Here is a 13,536-nt window from a genome sequence, read left to right on the forward strand (position 1 = left end):
CAGAATAGCTGTATGTTGGACTTGTAGACTGTGAGAACATTTAGATCACGGGATAATAAAAATGAAAGAAGCCTTCAGTATTTTCCAGTTACACCTCATTATTTACAGGGAAGGAAACTGAGGCCCACAATGCAGAGTAACTTAGACAAAGTCAGAATGGGTTTGTGACTTTATAATCCATATCTTATCCTAATCTACAGTGTTGTTTTATGAACCAAACTTGAACATCCAATCACTACATTCCACTACCCAGTAAGAATCAGTAAAGTAAATGTCTTTTATATCACATTTATTTTTACCGGTTGTTTGTTTGCTGGTTTCTTAGCTTGGCAGTTGTGATGTGCTTGTGTCTCATTCAATTTCCAAGTTCCCAGGTGTGGCCACAGATCCTGGCATCTCTGCTCATGAATATCACATTCTCTTCTGGGCAGTGGTGATGTCTGCCTAATAACTTCTCCTTTCCAGGCAACCAAAGCTGTGCCCTAGAGGTCATAGTCACATGAATGAAAATGAAAGAAATTTGGTTCAGTAGGCAGGTGGCACTGCCATCATGACCCTATCCCCGGATATCCAACATCGAGTAAGGGAGGAGATATGCTGGTTGTATACCATCTTTCTATGTAGTGTTCACTCTTTGGTATCCTACATTGCTTCCTATGTTGTACTGAGAGAAAGGAAGCTCTCTGCCTTAAATTCTGAACCAAGTTGAATTTTGAATGATGACAGAGGTTTTGTAAGTATATCTATTCTTTCAGAAAGCTGCAACTTTTTGCCAAAATATTGGAACATTTTGTGAATTTTGCTAATATATGGGGAATAAATATGGGATAAAGTATTTGAAAGGGGGCTGTTCAAGAAAGTACACAGTTACTGTACTTAGACACATGCAGATGAGACTGCTTTTCTTCATCACCCATCACTCAGACTCTGTCTTGAAAGGAATTCCCAGTAAGTCCTAGGTCAGGCCAAATAGAGAGTGTGGCTAGCTTAGTATATGCCACAGGTGAGCATCTGAGACAGTCTTCTTTATATAATGTTAGGTGTCAGATGAAACTAGAGAGTAGGGAACTTTGTCATATTCAAATGTCACTCAAGCAGTGCCTTTGAGCCCTCAATGGCAGCACACTCAAGTACTTTATTAATGAAAATCTTGACAATGGAGTCTATTATGGACCTGCTGTGTTTAACTCTTGAGTCTGAATTAAGCCCCCAAAGTAATTAAAGTGTCCAGAGCACTTTCTAGAAGGGAATAATGGGCCTGACATTTCTTAGTATGTCTTTAAAATTTCCTACATTTCCATCTCTTTATCCTATACTTGTCTCTCCATGTTTTTCCCTATATAGGAACCATCCACACCTGATAAATTCTGACTCTTTGTATTGATCAAAGAGAACAAGAAACTGTGGCTTGATCCTGCCCTCAGCCTTCCACTCTCTTACTCCTTGTCCCATGTATTAGAGCACACTTGCTTGGTTTAGTGCTGCTCTGCCATGTTAGAGTGAGGACTCATGAGGCCTGGTTTCCTAACTGTAGAAGAATGGGCAGGTTGGAGCTAATGGGAAAGGCCATGTTGGCAAAATACCTGGCAGAAGCAGAAGAGGCCTTCCTTTCTTGATTGTAGGGCTAGGGTCCAGGGTAGCAAGCTGATTGACCAGAGAACTATCTTCTTAAGTTGTGCAGGTGGACCCTTGATGGCTGTTCTCCAGTGCTTCTCAAATTTAGGGCCATCCCAGAATCTGGAGGCCCAACACTTCTGTACCAAATAAGAGAAGGTTGTGAATATATGATGAAGAAAGATCCCATCCTCCCCACCCTCTCTTCCCTGGCCTCCACTGTCCTTAAGGATTTATTATCACATTCCACCAAGAATGGGCATCTCTAGCTTTGGAACTTGCAAATCTCTGATGATCATGTGGCCCACAGGAAATAGCTTTTGCTGGGTCTTAGGAAATGGAGTGTCATAGTTTATCAGAGCTTGGGTCTTCAACAGGAAAGTCAGGACAGTTCTTCATGCTTGTCTCAGAGGAATATTAAAATTAAGTAAAATCTTAGGTTGAATATGTTTAAAGATTTATTTATTTGAGAGAGAGTGAGAGAGTGAGAAAGAGAGAGATGGTGTATGGGGAGGGGCAGAGGAAGAGGGAGAGAAGCAGACTCCACTAAGCACAGAGCTGGGCAGAGAGCTTAATACCATGACCCTGAGATCATAACCTGAGCTGAAATCAAAAGTTGGATACCCAGCCAACTGAGTCACCCTGAATATGGTTTTGACAAAACTAAAGTGCTCCTCATATGTAAAGGTTTACAATAATTACATTTAAAATATATGTAATTAAGAGATTACCTGTCAGTTATTCCTTTCATGGTTTTAGCACTGATCAGTTTAAAGTATAATGAATGACCTATCATTTTAAGAGGAATTGTTTTTATTTCCAACTTTATGGCCAGCTGTCTGAAAAAGGACCAAATGCTTCAAATGGGGATCAGGGAGGAAGTTCATTTTCATTTCCTGGTTCATGAAGGACCATATCTGAAACATATCAAACTGTTTTTAAAAAGATATCTATAGTCCTCTGAAGAACATGATGCTGCAATCCTTCTTGACTATCTAGTCCTCTTGTTTCTTAGCTGTCATTATTGGGAAGTTATTCCTAATGTCTAAGTTAAATCTCTGGTATTATTGCCTGATCTTTTTTACTCCTAGACTTTTTGTTTTTTAATCATGTTAAGTGTAGTCTTTAATCCCCATCACCTATTTCACCCATCCCCCATCTACCTGCCCTCTGGTAACCTTAAGTTTTTTTTTTTTTTTTTTTTAAGGATTCTATTTATTTATTTGACAGAGAAAGATCACAAGTAAGCAGAGAGGCAGGCAGGGGGTGGGGGAAGCAGGCTCCATGCTGAGCAGAGATCCCAATGCGGTGCTTGATCCCAGGACCCCGAGATCATGACCTGAGTTAAAGGCAGAAGCTTAACCCACTGAGCCACCCAGCCACCCCTAACCTTCAGTTTTTTCCCCTATAGTTAAGAATCAGATTCTTGGTTTGTTTTCCTTTCTCTCTCTTTTTTCCTTTGCTTGTTTTGTTTCTTAAATTCCATACATGAGTGAAATCATATGGCATTTGTCTTTGACTTGTTTTGCTTAGTATTATACACTCTAGCTCTATTAATGTTGTTGCAAATTGCAAGATTTTATTCTTTTGATGGGTTAATAATATTCCATTGTATATATGGACCATATCTTCTTTATCCATTCATCTGTTGAAGGGCATCTTGGCTCTTTCCACAGTTTGGTGATTGTGGCCATTGATGCTTGGAACCTTTGGGTACATATGGCCCTTCTTTTCACTACATCTGTATCTTTGGGGTAAATACCCAGTAGTGCAATTGCAGGGTCATAGGGTAGCTCTATTTTTAATTTCTTAAGGAATCTCCACACTGTTTTCCAAAGTGGCTGCATCAGCTTGCATTCCCACCAACAGTGTAAGAGGGTTCCCCTTTCTCCACATCGTTTCCAGCACATGTTGTTTACTGTCTTGTTCATTTTGGCCATTCTAACTGGTATAAGGTGGTTTTGATTTGAATCTCCCTGATGGCTAGTGTGATGAAGATTTTTTCATGTGTCTGTTGGCCATTTGTATGTCTACTTTGGAGAAGTGGCTGTTCATGTCTTCTGCCCATTTTTTGACATGATTATTTGTTTTGTGTGTGTTGAGTTTGAGGAGTTCTTTATAGATCTTGGATATCAGCCCTTTGTCTATAGTGTCATTTGTGAATATCTTCTCCCATTCCATGGGTTGCCTCTTTGTTTTGTTGACTGATTCCTTTGCTCTGCAGAAGCTTTGATCTTGATGAAGTCCCAAAAGTTCATTTTTGCTTTTGTTTCCTTTGCCTTTGGAGACATATCTTGAAAGAAGTTGCTGTGGCCGATGTTGAATAGGTTACGGCCTATGTTGTCCTTTAGGATTCTGATGGATTTCTGCCTCACGTTGAGGTCTTTTATCCATTTCTATTTTATCTTTGTGTATGGTGCAAGAGAATGGTCGAGTTTCATTCTACACATAGCTGTACAATTTTCATATCACCATTTATTGAAGAGACTGTCTTTTTTCCACTGGATATTTTTTCCTGCTTTGTTGAAGACTATTTGACGATAGAGTTGAGGGTCCATATCTGGGCTCTCTACTCTGTTCCACTGGTCTATGTATATGTTTTTGTGTCAGTACCATGCTGTCCTGGTGATCACAGCTTTGTAGTAACTTCAGTCCAAAACCTATGGGATACAGCAAAAGTGGTCCTAAGGGGGAAATACATAGCCATCCAAGCCACCCTCAAAAAAAACCTGAAAAATCCAGATTACACCAGCTGTCTTTACACCTTAAAGAACTGGAGAATCAACAGCAAATTAAGCCAACCCCACACAAAAGAAGGGAAATAATCAAGATCAGAGTAGAGATCAGTGAGATACAAACTAGGGATACAGTAGAACGCATCAATAAAACTAGAAGCTGTTTTTTTGAAAGAATCAATAAGATCAATAAACCATTGGCCAAACTAATCCAAAAGAAAAGAGAGAGGACCCAAATTAATAAAATTGTGAATGAAAAGGGAGAGATCATGACTAACACCAAGGAAATAGAAACAATAATCAGAAATTATTATCAACAGTTATATGCCAATAAGTTAAGCAACCTAGATGAAATGGATGCATTCCTAGAAACCTATAAGCTTCCAAAACTGAATCAGGAAGAAATTGACAACCTGAATAGACCAATACCTAGTAACGAGATTGAAGCAGTGATCAAAAACCTCCCAAAAAACAAGAGCCCAGGACCTGACGAATTCCCTGGGGAATTCTGCTAAACTTTTCGAAGAAGAAATAGTACCTATTCTTCGGAAGCTGTTTCAAAAAATTGAAGAAGGAAAACTTCCAGACTTTTATTATGAAACCAGCATTACCCTGATCCCCAAACCAGGCAAAGACCCCACCTAAAAGGAGAATTTCAGACCAAAATCCCTGATGAATATGGGTGCTAAGTTTCTCAACAAGATCCTAGCTAATAGGATCCAACAGTACATGAAAAAGATTATCTACCATGACCAGGTGGGATTTATCCATGGGATACAAGGGTGGTTCAACATTTGCAAATCAATCAATGTGACAGAACAAATCAATAAGAGAAGAGAGAAGAACCACAGGGTCTTCTCAATTGATGCAGAAAAAGCATTTGACAAGATACAACATCTGTTTCTGATTAAAATGCTTCAAAGTATAGGGATAGAAGGAACATTCCTCAACTTCATAAAATCTATCTATGAAAAACCCACAGCTAATCTTATCCTGTATGGGGAAAAGCTGACAGCCTTCCCTTTGAGATCAGTAACACAACAAGGATGCCCACTCTCACCACTCTTGTTCAACATAGTATTAGAAGTCCTAGCAACAGCAATCAGACAACAAAGAGAAATAAAATATATTCAAATTGGCAGTGAAGAAGTCAAACTCTTTCTCTTCACAGATGACATGTTACTTTATATGGAAAACCCAAAAGACACCACCCCCATACTACTAGAACTCATACAGCAATTCAGTAACATGGCAGGATACAAAGTCAATGTACAGAAATCAGTTGCTTTCTTATACACTAACAATGAAAATACGGAAAGGGAAATTAGAGAATCGATTCCATTTACTATAGCACCCTTGGGAATAAAACTAACCAAAGAGGTAAAGGATCTGTACTCAAAGAACTATAGAACACTCATGAAAGAAATTGAAGAAGACACAAAAAGATGGAAGACTATTCCATGCTCATGGATTGGAAGAATAAACATTGTTAAAATGTCTATATTACCTAGAGCAATCTATACTTTCAATACCATTCCAATCAAAATTCCACTCGCATTTTTCAAAGAGCTGGAGCAAACAATCCTAAATTATGTGTGGACCAAGAAGAGACACCGAATTGCTAAGGAAATGTTTAAAAAAAAATAAAACTGGGGGCGTCACGTTGCCTGGTTTCAAGCTGTTGGCATTTTGATAGGCATTGCATTAAATGTGTAGATTAAATGTGTAGAATTTTAACAATATCCTTTCTTCTAACCCATGAGCATGGAATGTCTTTTTGTTTCTGTGTGTCATCTTGAATTTCATCAGTGTTTTATAGTTTTCAGAGTGCAGGTTTTTCACCTCTTTGGTTAAGTTTATTTCCTAGATATTTTCTTGTTTTTGGTGTAGTTGTAAAGGGGATTGTTTTCTTAATTTCTCTTTCTGCTGCTTCATTTTTAGTGTATACGAATGCAACAGATTTTTTTGTACATTGATTTTATGTTCTGAGACTTTACTGAATTCATCTATCAGTTCTACTATATTTTGGTGGAGTTTTTACATTTTTTTCTATATAGTATCATGTCATCTGCAAATAGTGAAAATTTTAATTCTTCCTTAGCAATCTGGATGTCTTTTATTTTTTTATGTTTAATTGCTGTGGCTAAGACATCCAGTACTATGTTGAATAGAAGTGGTAAGAATGGATATTTTCATTTTGTTCTGATCTTATGGGAAAAGCTCTCAGTTTTAATCACCATTGAGTATTACGTTACTGTGGGCTTTTCATATAAAGACTTTATTATGTTGAGGTATGTTCCCTCTAGACCTGCTTTGCAGAAGGTTTTTATCATGAGTGAATGTTATCTTTCATCAAATGCTTTTTCTGCATCTGTTGGATTGATAATATGTTTTTTTATCCTTTCTTACTGATGTGACATATCACATTGATTGTTTTGTGCAAGGATCAACCTTGCATCCTGGGAATAAATCCCACTGGATCATGGTGTATGATTTTTTTTTTTTTAGTGTATGTTGGATCAGTTTGCTAATATTTTATTGAAGATTTTTGCATCTATATTCACAAGGGATGTTTGCCTGTATTTTCTTTTTTTGTGTGTGGTGTTTTCATCTGGTTTCAGTATCAGGGTGATACCTGCCTCTTGGAATGATTTTGGAAGTTTTCCTTATGCTCCTATTTTTTGGAATAGTTGAAGAATAGTTGAAGAACTCTTCTTTGAGTATTTGGTAGAATTTGCCTGTGAAGCCATCTGTTCCTAGAATTTTGTTTTAGGGGAGTTTTTTGATAACTGATTCAGTGTCATTGCTGGTAATTGGTCTGTTCAAATTTTCTATTTTGTTCTGCTTTAGTTTTGGCAGATTATGTGTTTCTAGGAATTAATCCATTTCTTCTAAGTTGTCCATTTTGTTGGTGTATAGGTTTCCATAATATCCTGTTACAATTGTTTGTATTTCTATGGTGTTTGTTATTTTTTCTCCTCTTTCATTAGTGATTTTGTTTATTTGGGTCCTCTTTTTTTGAGGAGCCTGGCTAGAGAGCTATCAATTTTGTTGGATCTTTTCAAAGAATCAGCTCCTGTTTTTTTTTTTTTTTAAAGATTTTATTTATTTATTTGTCAGAGAGAGAGCGAGCGAGCACAGGCAGACAGAGTGGCAGGCAGAGGCAGAGGGAGAAGCAGGCTCCCTACAGAACAAGGAGCCCGATGTGGGACTCGATCCCAGGACGCTGGGATCATGACCTGAGCCAAAGGCAGCGGCTTAACCCACTGAGCCACCCAGGCGTCCCATCAGCTCCTGTTTTCATTGATCTGTTCTATTGTATTTATTTGTTTTTTTTTTTGTTTCTATATCATTTATTTCTCCTTTAATCTTTATTATTTCTTTTTATATGCTGGCTTTAGGTTTTCTTTGTTGTTCTTGCTCTAACTTCTTTAGGTGTAAGTTTTGGTTGTTTATTTGAGATTTTTCTTGCTTCTTGAGTTAGGCCTGTATTACTATGAATGTCCCTTCTAGAACTGCTTTTGCTTCATCCCAGAGGTTTCGGACTATTGTGTTTTCATTTTCATTTGTTTCCATGTATTTTTGGATTTCTTCTTTGATTTCTTGGTTTACCCATTCATTGTTTGGTAGTATGTTGTTTAACGTCCATGTTTTTAGGGTTTTTCAGATTTTTTTCTTGTGGTTGGTTTTAGTTTCATAGCAATTGTGGTCAGAAAAGATGCATGATATGACTTTAATCTTTTTGAATTTGTTGAGACTTGTTTTGTGGCCTAATGTGTGATGTATGTTCTGGAGAATGTTCCTTGTGCACTGGAAAAGAATGTATATCCTGCTGTTTTTGAATGGAATGTTCTGAATATGTCTGTTTAATACATCTGGTCCAGTGTGTTATCAGAACCACTGTCTTCTTGCTGATGTTCTGTTTGGATGATCTGTCCATCAATGTAAATGGGGAGTTAGAGTCCCCTACTATCATTCTGTTGTTATTATTTCCTTTATCTTTGTTATTAACTGTTTTATGTATTTGAGTGCACTCATGTTGGGTCTAAATATTTACAACTGTTGTATCTTCTTGTTTGATTGTCCTCTTTATTATTATATAGTGTCCTTCTTTGTCTCTTGTTGCAGTCTTTGTTTTAATTATTTTTTATTTTTTCTTATTTTTCCATTAAGTTGCCCCTTTTTACTTTATTTTATTTACTTTTCCTCTGGTGTAGGACTTTATTTATTTATTTATTCACTCATTTATTATTATGTTCAGTTAGCCAGCATATAGTACATCATTAGTTTTTTGAGGTAGTGTTCAGTTAATCATTAGTTGCATATAACACCCATGCTCATCACAACACGTGCCCTCCTTAATACCCATCACCCTCCTCCCTTCTGTAACCCTCAGTTTCCAAGAGTCCAGAGTCTCTCATGGTTTGTTTGTCTCTCTTACTTTTTCCCATTCAGTTTTCCCTCCTTTCCCCTGTGGTCCTTTGCACTATTCCTTGTATTCCACATATGAGTGAAACCAACACCCAAAAAATAATCTAGTCAAGAAATGGGCAGAAGACATGAACAGACAGTTTTCCAGAGAAGACATATAAATGGCTAACAGACACATGAAAAAATGTTCATCATCATTAGCCATCAGGGAAATACAAATCAAAACCACATGGAGATACCACCTTACACTAGTTAGAATGGCAAAAATTAACAGAACAGGAAAAAACAAGTATTGGGGAGGATGTGGAGAAAGGGATTCCCCTTACATTGTTGGTGGGAATATAGTATTTATTTTAAAGTCTAGTTTCTCTGATGTAAATGTTGCTACCTAGGCTTTCTTTTCACTTCCATTTGTATGATAAATATTTCTCCACCTCCTTACTTTTAATCTGCAGGTGTCTTTGATCTGAAATGAGTCTCTTGTAGGCAGATGATTTTTTTAAAATTTTTATTTATTTTTTAAATTTCTTTTCAGTGTTCCAGGATTCATTGTTTATGTACCACACCCAGTGCTCCATGTAATACGTGCCCTCCATAATACCCTCCAACAGGCTCACCCAACCCCTTACCTCCCACCCCTCCAAAACCCTCAGTTAGTTCCTCTGAGTCCCCAGTCTCTCATGGTTCATCTCCCCATCTAATTTCCTCCAACTCCCTTCTCCTTTCCATCTCCCCATGTCCTTTGGTTATTCCTTATGCTCCACAAGTAGGTGAAACCATATGATAATTGACTCTCTCTGCTTGACTTACTTCACTCAGCATAATCTCCTCCAGTCCCATCCATGTTAATACAAAAGTTGGGTATTCATCATTTCTGATGGACGCATAATACTCCATTGTATATATGGAGCATATCTTCTTTATCCCTTCATCTGTTGAAGGGCATTTTGGTTCTTTCCACAGTTTGGCAACCGTGGCCATTGCTGCTATGAACATTGGGGTACAGATGGCCCTTCTTTTCACTACATCTGTCTTTGGGGTAAATACCCAGTAGCACAATTGCAGGGTTATAGGGAAGCTCTATTTTTACTTTCTTAAGGAATCTCCACACTGTTTTCCAAAGTGGCTGCATCAACTTGCATTCCCACCATTGTTGTTTTCTGTCTTGTTAGTTTTGGCAATTATTACAGATGATTTTTTTTTAAAAAACTACTCTGTCTTTGTATGTCTTTTCATTGGAGCATATAGTCCATTTACCATCAGTGTAATTATTGATAGATATGTATTTGTTGCCATTTTGTTACTTATTTTGTGGTTGTCTCTATAGATTTACTCTGATCCTTCTCTTGTTTTTTTTTTTGTTTGTTTGTTTTTTGTTTTTTTTTTTTTGATTTCTGTAGTGATATACTTGGATTTCTTTCTCTTTATTCCTTGAATATATATTACTGGTTTTTGATTTGTGGTTACCATTAGATTTTTGTATAACATCTTTTGCATGTAGAAATCTATATTAAGTTGATGGTTGCTTAAGTTTGAACCCATTCTCCCAGGGTCCTGGGATTGAGCCCCACATGGGGATCCCTGCTCAGTGGAAAGCCTGCTTCTCCCTCTCCTTCTGCTCCTCCCCCTGCTTGTGTTTTCTTGCTCTCTCTCAAATAAATAAATAGTAATTAAATAAAATATTTTAAAAGGAAGTTTGAACCCATTCTTTATGTCCCTCCCCCACCATACCTTAGGTATATTGTGTCATATTTTACATCCCTTTATTTTATGCATCCCTTGACTGATTTTTACAGAAGTACTTATTTCACTGCTTTTGTGCTTTTATTTTTATTCTTTTTTTTCTTTCTTTACTCTTTTATTGACATCTTACATTACAATGGCACATTTCTTAAAACTAATGAAAGTACATCCATATAATAATGTTATATAAACCTCCCACTTAAGGAGTAGGGAGATATATTCTTTATTTTTTTATTTTTTTTATTTTCAGCATAACAGTATTCCTTGTTTTTGCACCACACCCAGTGCTCCATGCAATACGTGCCCTCTCTAATACCCACCACCTGGTTCCCCCAGCCTCCCACCCCCCCCCCACCGCTTCAAACCCCTCAGATTGTTTTTCAGAGTCCATGGTCTCTCATGGTTCACCTCCCCTTCCAATATCCCCCAACTCCCTTCTCCTCTCTAACTCCCCTTGTCCTCCATGCTATTTGTTATGCTCCACAAATAAGTGAAACCATATGATAATTGACTCTCTCTGCTTGACTTATTTGACTCAGCATAATCTCTTCCAGTCCCGTCCATGTTGCTACAAAAGTTGGGTATTCATCCTTTCTGATGGAGGCATAATACTCCATAGTGTATATGGACCACATCTTCCTTATCCATTCGTCCGTTGAAGGGCATCTTGGTTCTTTCCACAGTTTGGCGACCGTGGCCATTGCTGCTATAAACACTGGGGTGCAGATGGCCCTTCTTTTCACTCCATTTGTATCTTTGGGGTAAATACCCAGTAGTGCAATGGCAGGGTCATAAGGAAGCTCTATTTTAATTTCTTGAGGAATCTCCACAGTGTTCTCCAAAGAGGCTGCACCAACTTGCATTCCCACCAACAGTGTAAGAGGGTTCCCCTTTCTCCACATCCCCTCCAACACATGTTTCCTGTCCTGCTAATTTTGGCCATTCTAACTGGTGTAAGGTGATATCTCAATGTGGTTTTAATTTGAATCTCCCTGATGGCTCGTGATGATGAACATTTTTTCATGTGTCTGATAGCCATTTGTATGTCTTCATTGGAGAAGCGTCTGTTCATATCTTCTGCCCATTTTTTGATATGATTGCCTGTTTTGTGTGTGTTGAGTTTGAGGAATTCTTTATAGATCCTGGATATCAACCTTTTGTCTGTACTGTCATTTGCAAATATCTTCTCCCATTCCGTGGGTTGCCTCTTTGTTTTGTTGACTGTTTCCTTTGCTGTGCAGAAGCTTTTGATTTTGATGAAGTCCCAAAAGTTTATTTTCACTTTTGTTTCCTTTGCCTTTGGAGACATGTCTTGAAGAAGTTGCTGTGGCTGATATCAAAGAGGTTACTGCCTATGTTCTCCTCTAGGATTCTGATGGATTCCTGTCTCATGTTGAGGTCTTTTATCCATTTCAAGCTTTTCTTTGTGTACGGGGTAAGAGAATGTAAGATACCTGTGAATAAACCTAACCAAAGAGGTAGAGGATCTATACTCAAGGAACTATAGAACACTTATGAAAGAAATTGAAGAAGACACAAAAAGATGGAAGACCATTCCATGCTCTTGGATCGGAAGAATAAACATTGTTAAAATGTCTGCCTAGAGCAATCTATACTTTTAATGCCATTCTGATCAAAATTCCACCGGTATTTTTCAAAGAGCTGGAGCAAATAATCCTAAAATTTGTATGGAATCAAGAAGAGACCCCAAATTGCTAAGGAAATGTTGAAAAACAAAAATAAAACTGGGGGCATCATGTTACCTGATTTCAAGCTTTACTACAAAGCTGCGATCACCAAGACAGCATGGTACTGGCATAAAAACAGACACATAGACCAGTGGAACAGACTAGAGAGCCCAGATATGGACCCTCAACTCTGTGGTCAAATAATCTTCAACAAAACAGGAAAAAATATATGGTGGAAAAAAGACAGTCTCTTCAATAAATGGTGCTGGGAAAATTTTACATCTATATGTAGAAGAATAAAACTCGACCATTCTCTTACTTTTTGCCATTTTAATTACCATTTGTCTTGGTGTGGATCTCTTTGGATTGAATGTTTCAGGGAGTCTCTGTGCTTCTGGAATCTAGATATCTGTTTCCTTTCCCAGGTTAGGGAAGTTTTCAGCTCCTGTTTCTTCAAAAAATTTCTACCCCTTTTTCTCCCTTCTTTTTCTGAGATCCCTAAAATCTGAGTGTTATTATGCTTGATGGAGTCACTGAGTTCTCTAAGACTACTCTCAATTTGCATAATTTTCTTTCCTCTCCTTTGCTTAGTTAGGTTAATTTTCACTCTTCTGTCTTAGAGGTCATGAATTTGTGTCTCTGCTCCATCTAGGCTGCTATTTATTCTGCCAAGTGTATTTTAAATTTCATTTATTGTCTTCTTGATCTCTCATTGGTTCTTTTAAAAAAAAATCTTTGCTAAGAGTCTCATTGATATCCTTCACTCTTTTCTCAAATCCAGTGAGTATCTTTATGATCATTACCCTATATTTTTTTTTTTTATCAGGCATATAACTTACATCTGTTTGAATCTCTTGCTGTGGTTTGGTCCTCTTCTTTCATTTTGGACTTATTTCTTAGTTTCCTTTTGTCTAATTCCTTGTGTCTGTTTCTATGTTAGGAAAGTCAGCTACTTCTCCTGATCTTAATGATAATAGCTCTATGAAGAAGAGGACCTGAGTATCCTACAATGCAGTGTCCCATTTCCCCAGGGCGTGGCATTTCAGGGAATGTCTCCTATGTGTGTTGCATATGCTCTGCTGTTGAGTCTTGTCCTCTTTTCCCTTCAGTCTAGTTGTCTGCAGAGGCTGTCTTTGCTCATTGTGGGCAGTGTTTGGTTCCCAGCAGAGTCGGGGTGGGGGGGCGTGTGTTTTAACATGTCTGGTGATCTGCTTGTGAAATGAGACATGCCCTGTCAATGGAACTGAGGCCCCTCAAAGTGCATAGGTTGGGAGATGTGTTGCACTGGCCTTCTGGGGAAGGGGTCCTGGAGTGATGGGATTAAT

The 13,536-nt window shown here is 37.9% G+C and overlaps 1 protein-coding gene across 3 annotated transcripts in view; it reads right to left on the bottom strand.

Annotated features, from left to right (window-relative positions):
- Positions 1–272: 272 nt before the first annotated feature.
- C8H12orf54 (chromosome 8 C12orf54 homolog) overlaps positions 273–13,536 on the bottom strand; it is a 34,380-nt gene continuing 21,116 nt past the window's right edge. For 2 of the 3 annotated variants that reach the window (XM_047742106.1, XM_047742108.1), the window contains exons 8-9: positions 1,584–1,754; positions 273–482 (exon numbers count right to left, since the gene is read on the bottom strand). In XM_047742106.1, coding sequence (XP_047598062.1) covers positions 1,661–1,754 — 94 coding nt within the window. In that variant the 3' untranslated portion in view covers positions 273–482; positions 1,584–1,660. The remainder of the gene's footprint in view (positions 483–1,583; positions 1,755–13,536) is intronic. The other variant, XM_047742109.1, reaches the window with a different exon arrangement.

Source organism: Lutra lutra, chromosome 8 (assembly GCF_902655055.1).
Source record: "Lutra lutra chromosome 8, mLutLut1.2, whole genome shotgun sequence".
Taxonomy (NCBI): domain Eukaryota; kingdom Metazoa; phylum Chordata; class Mammalia; order Carnivora; family Mustelidae; genus Lutra; species Lutra lutra.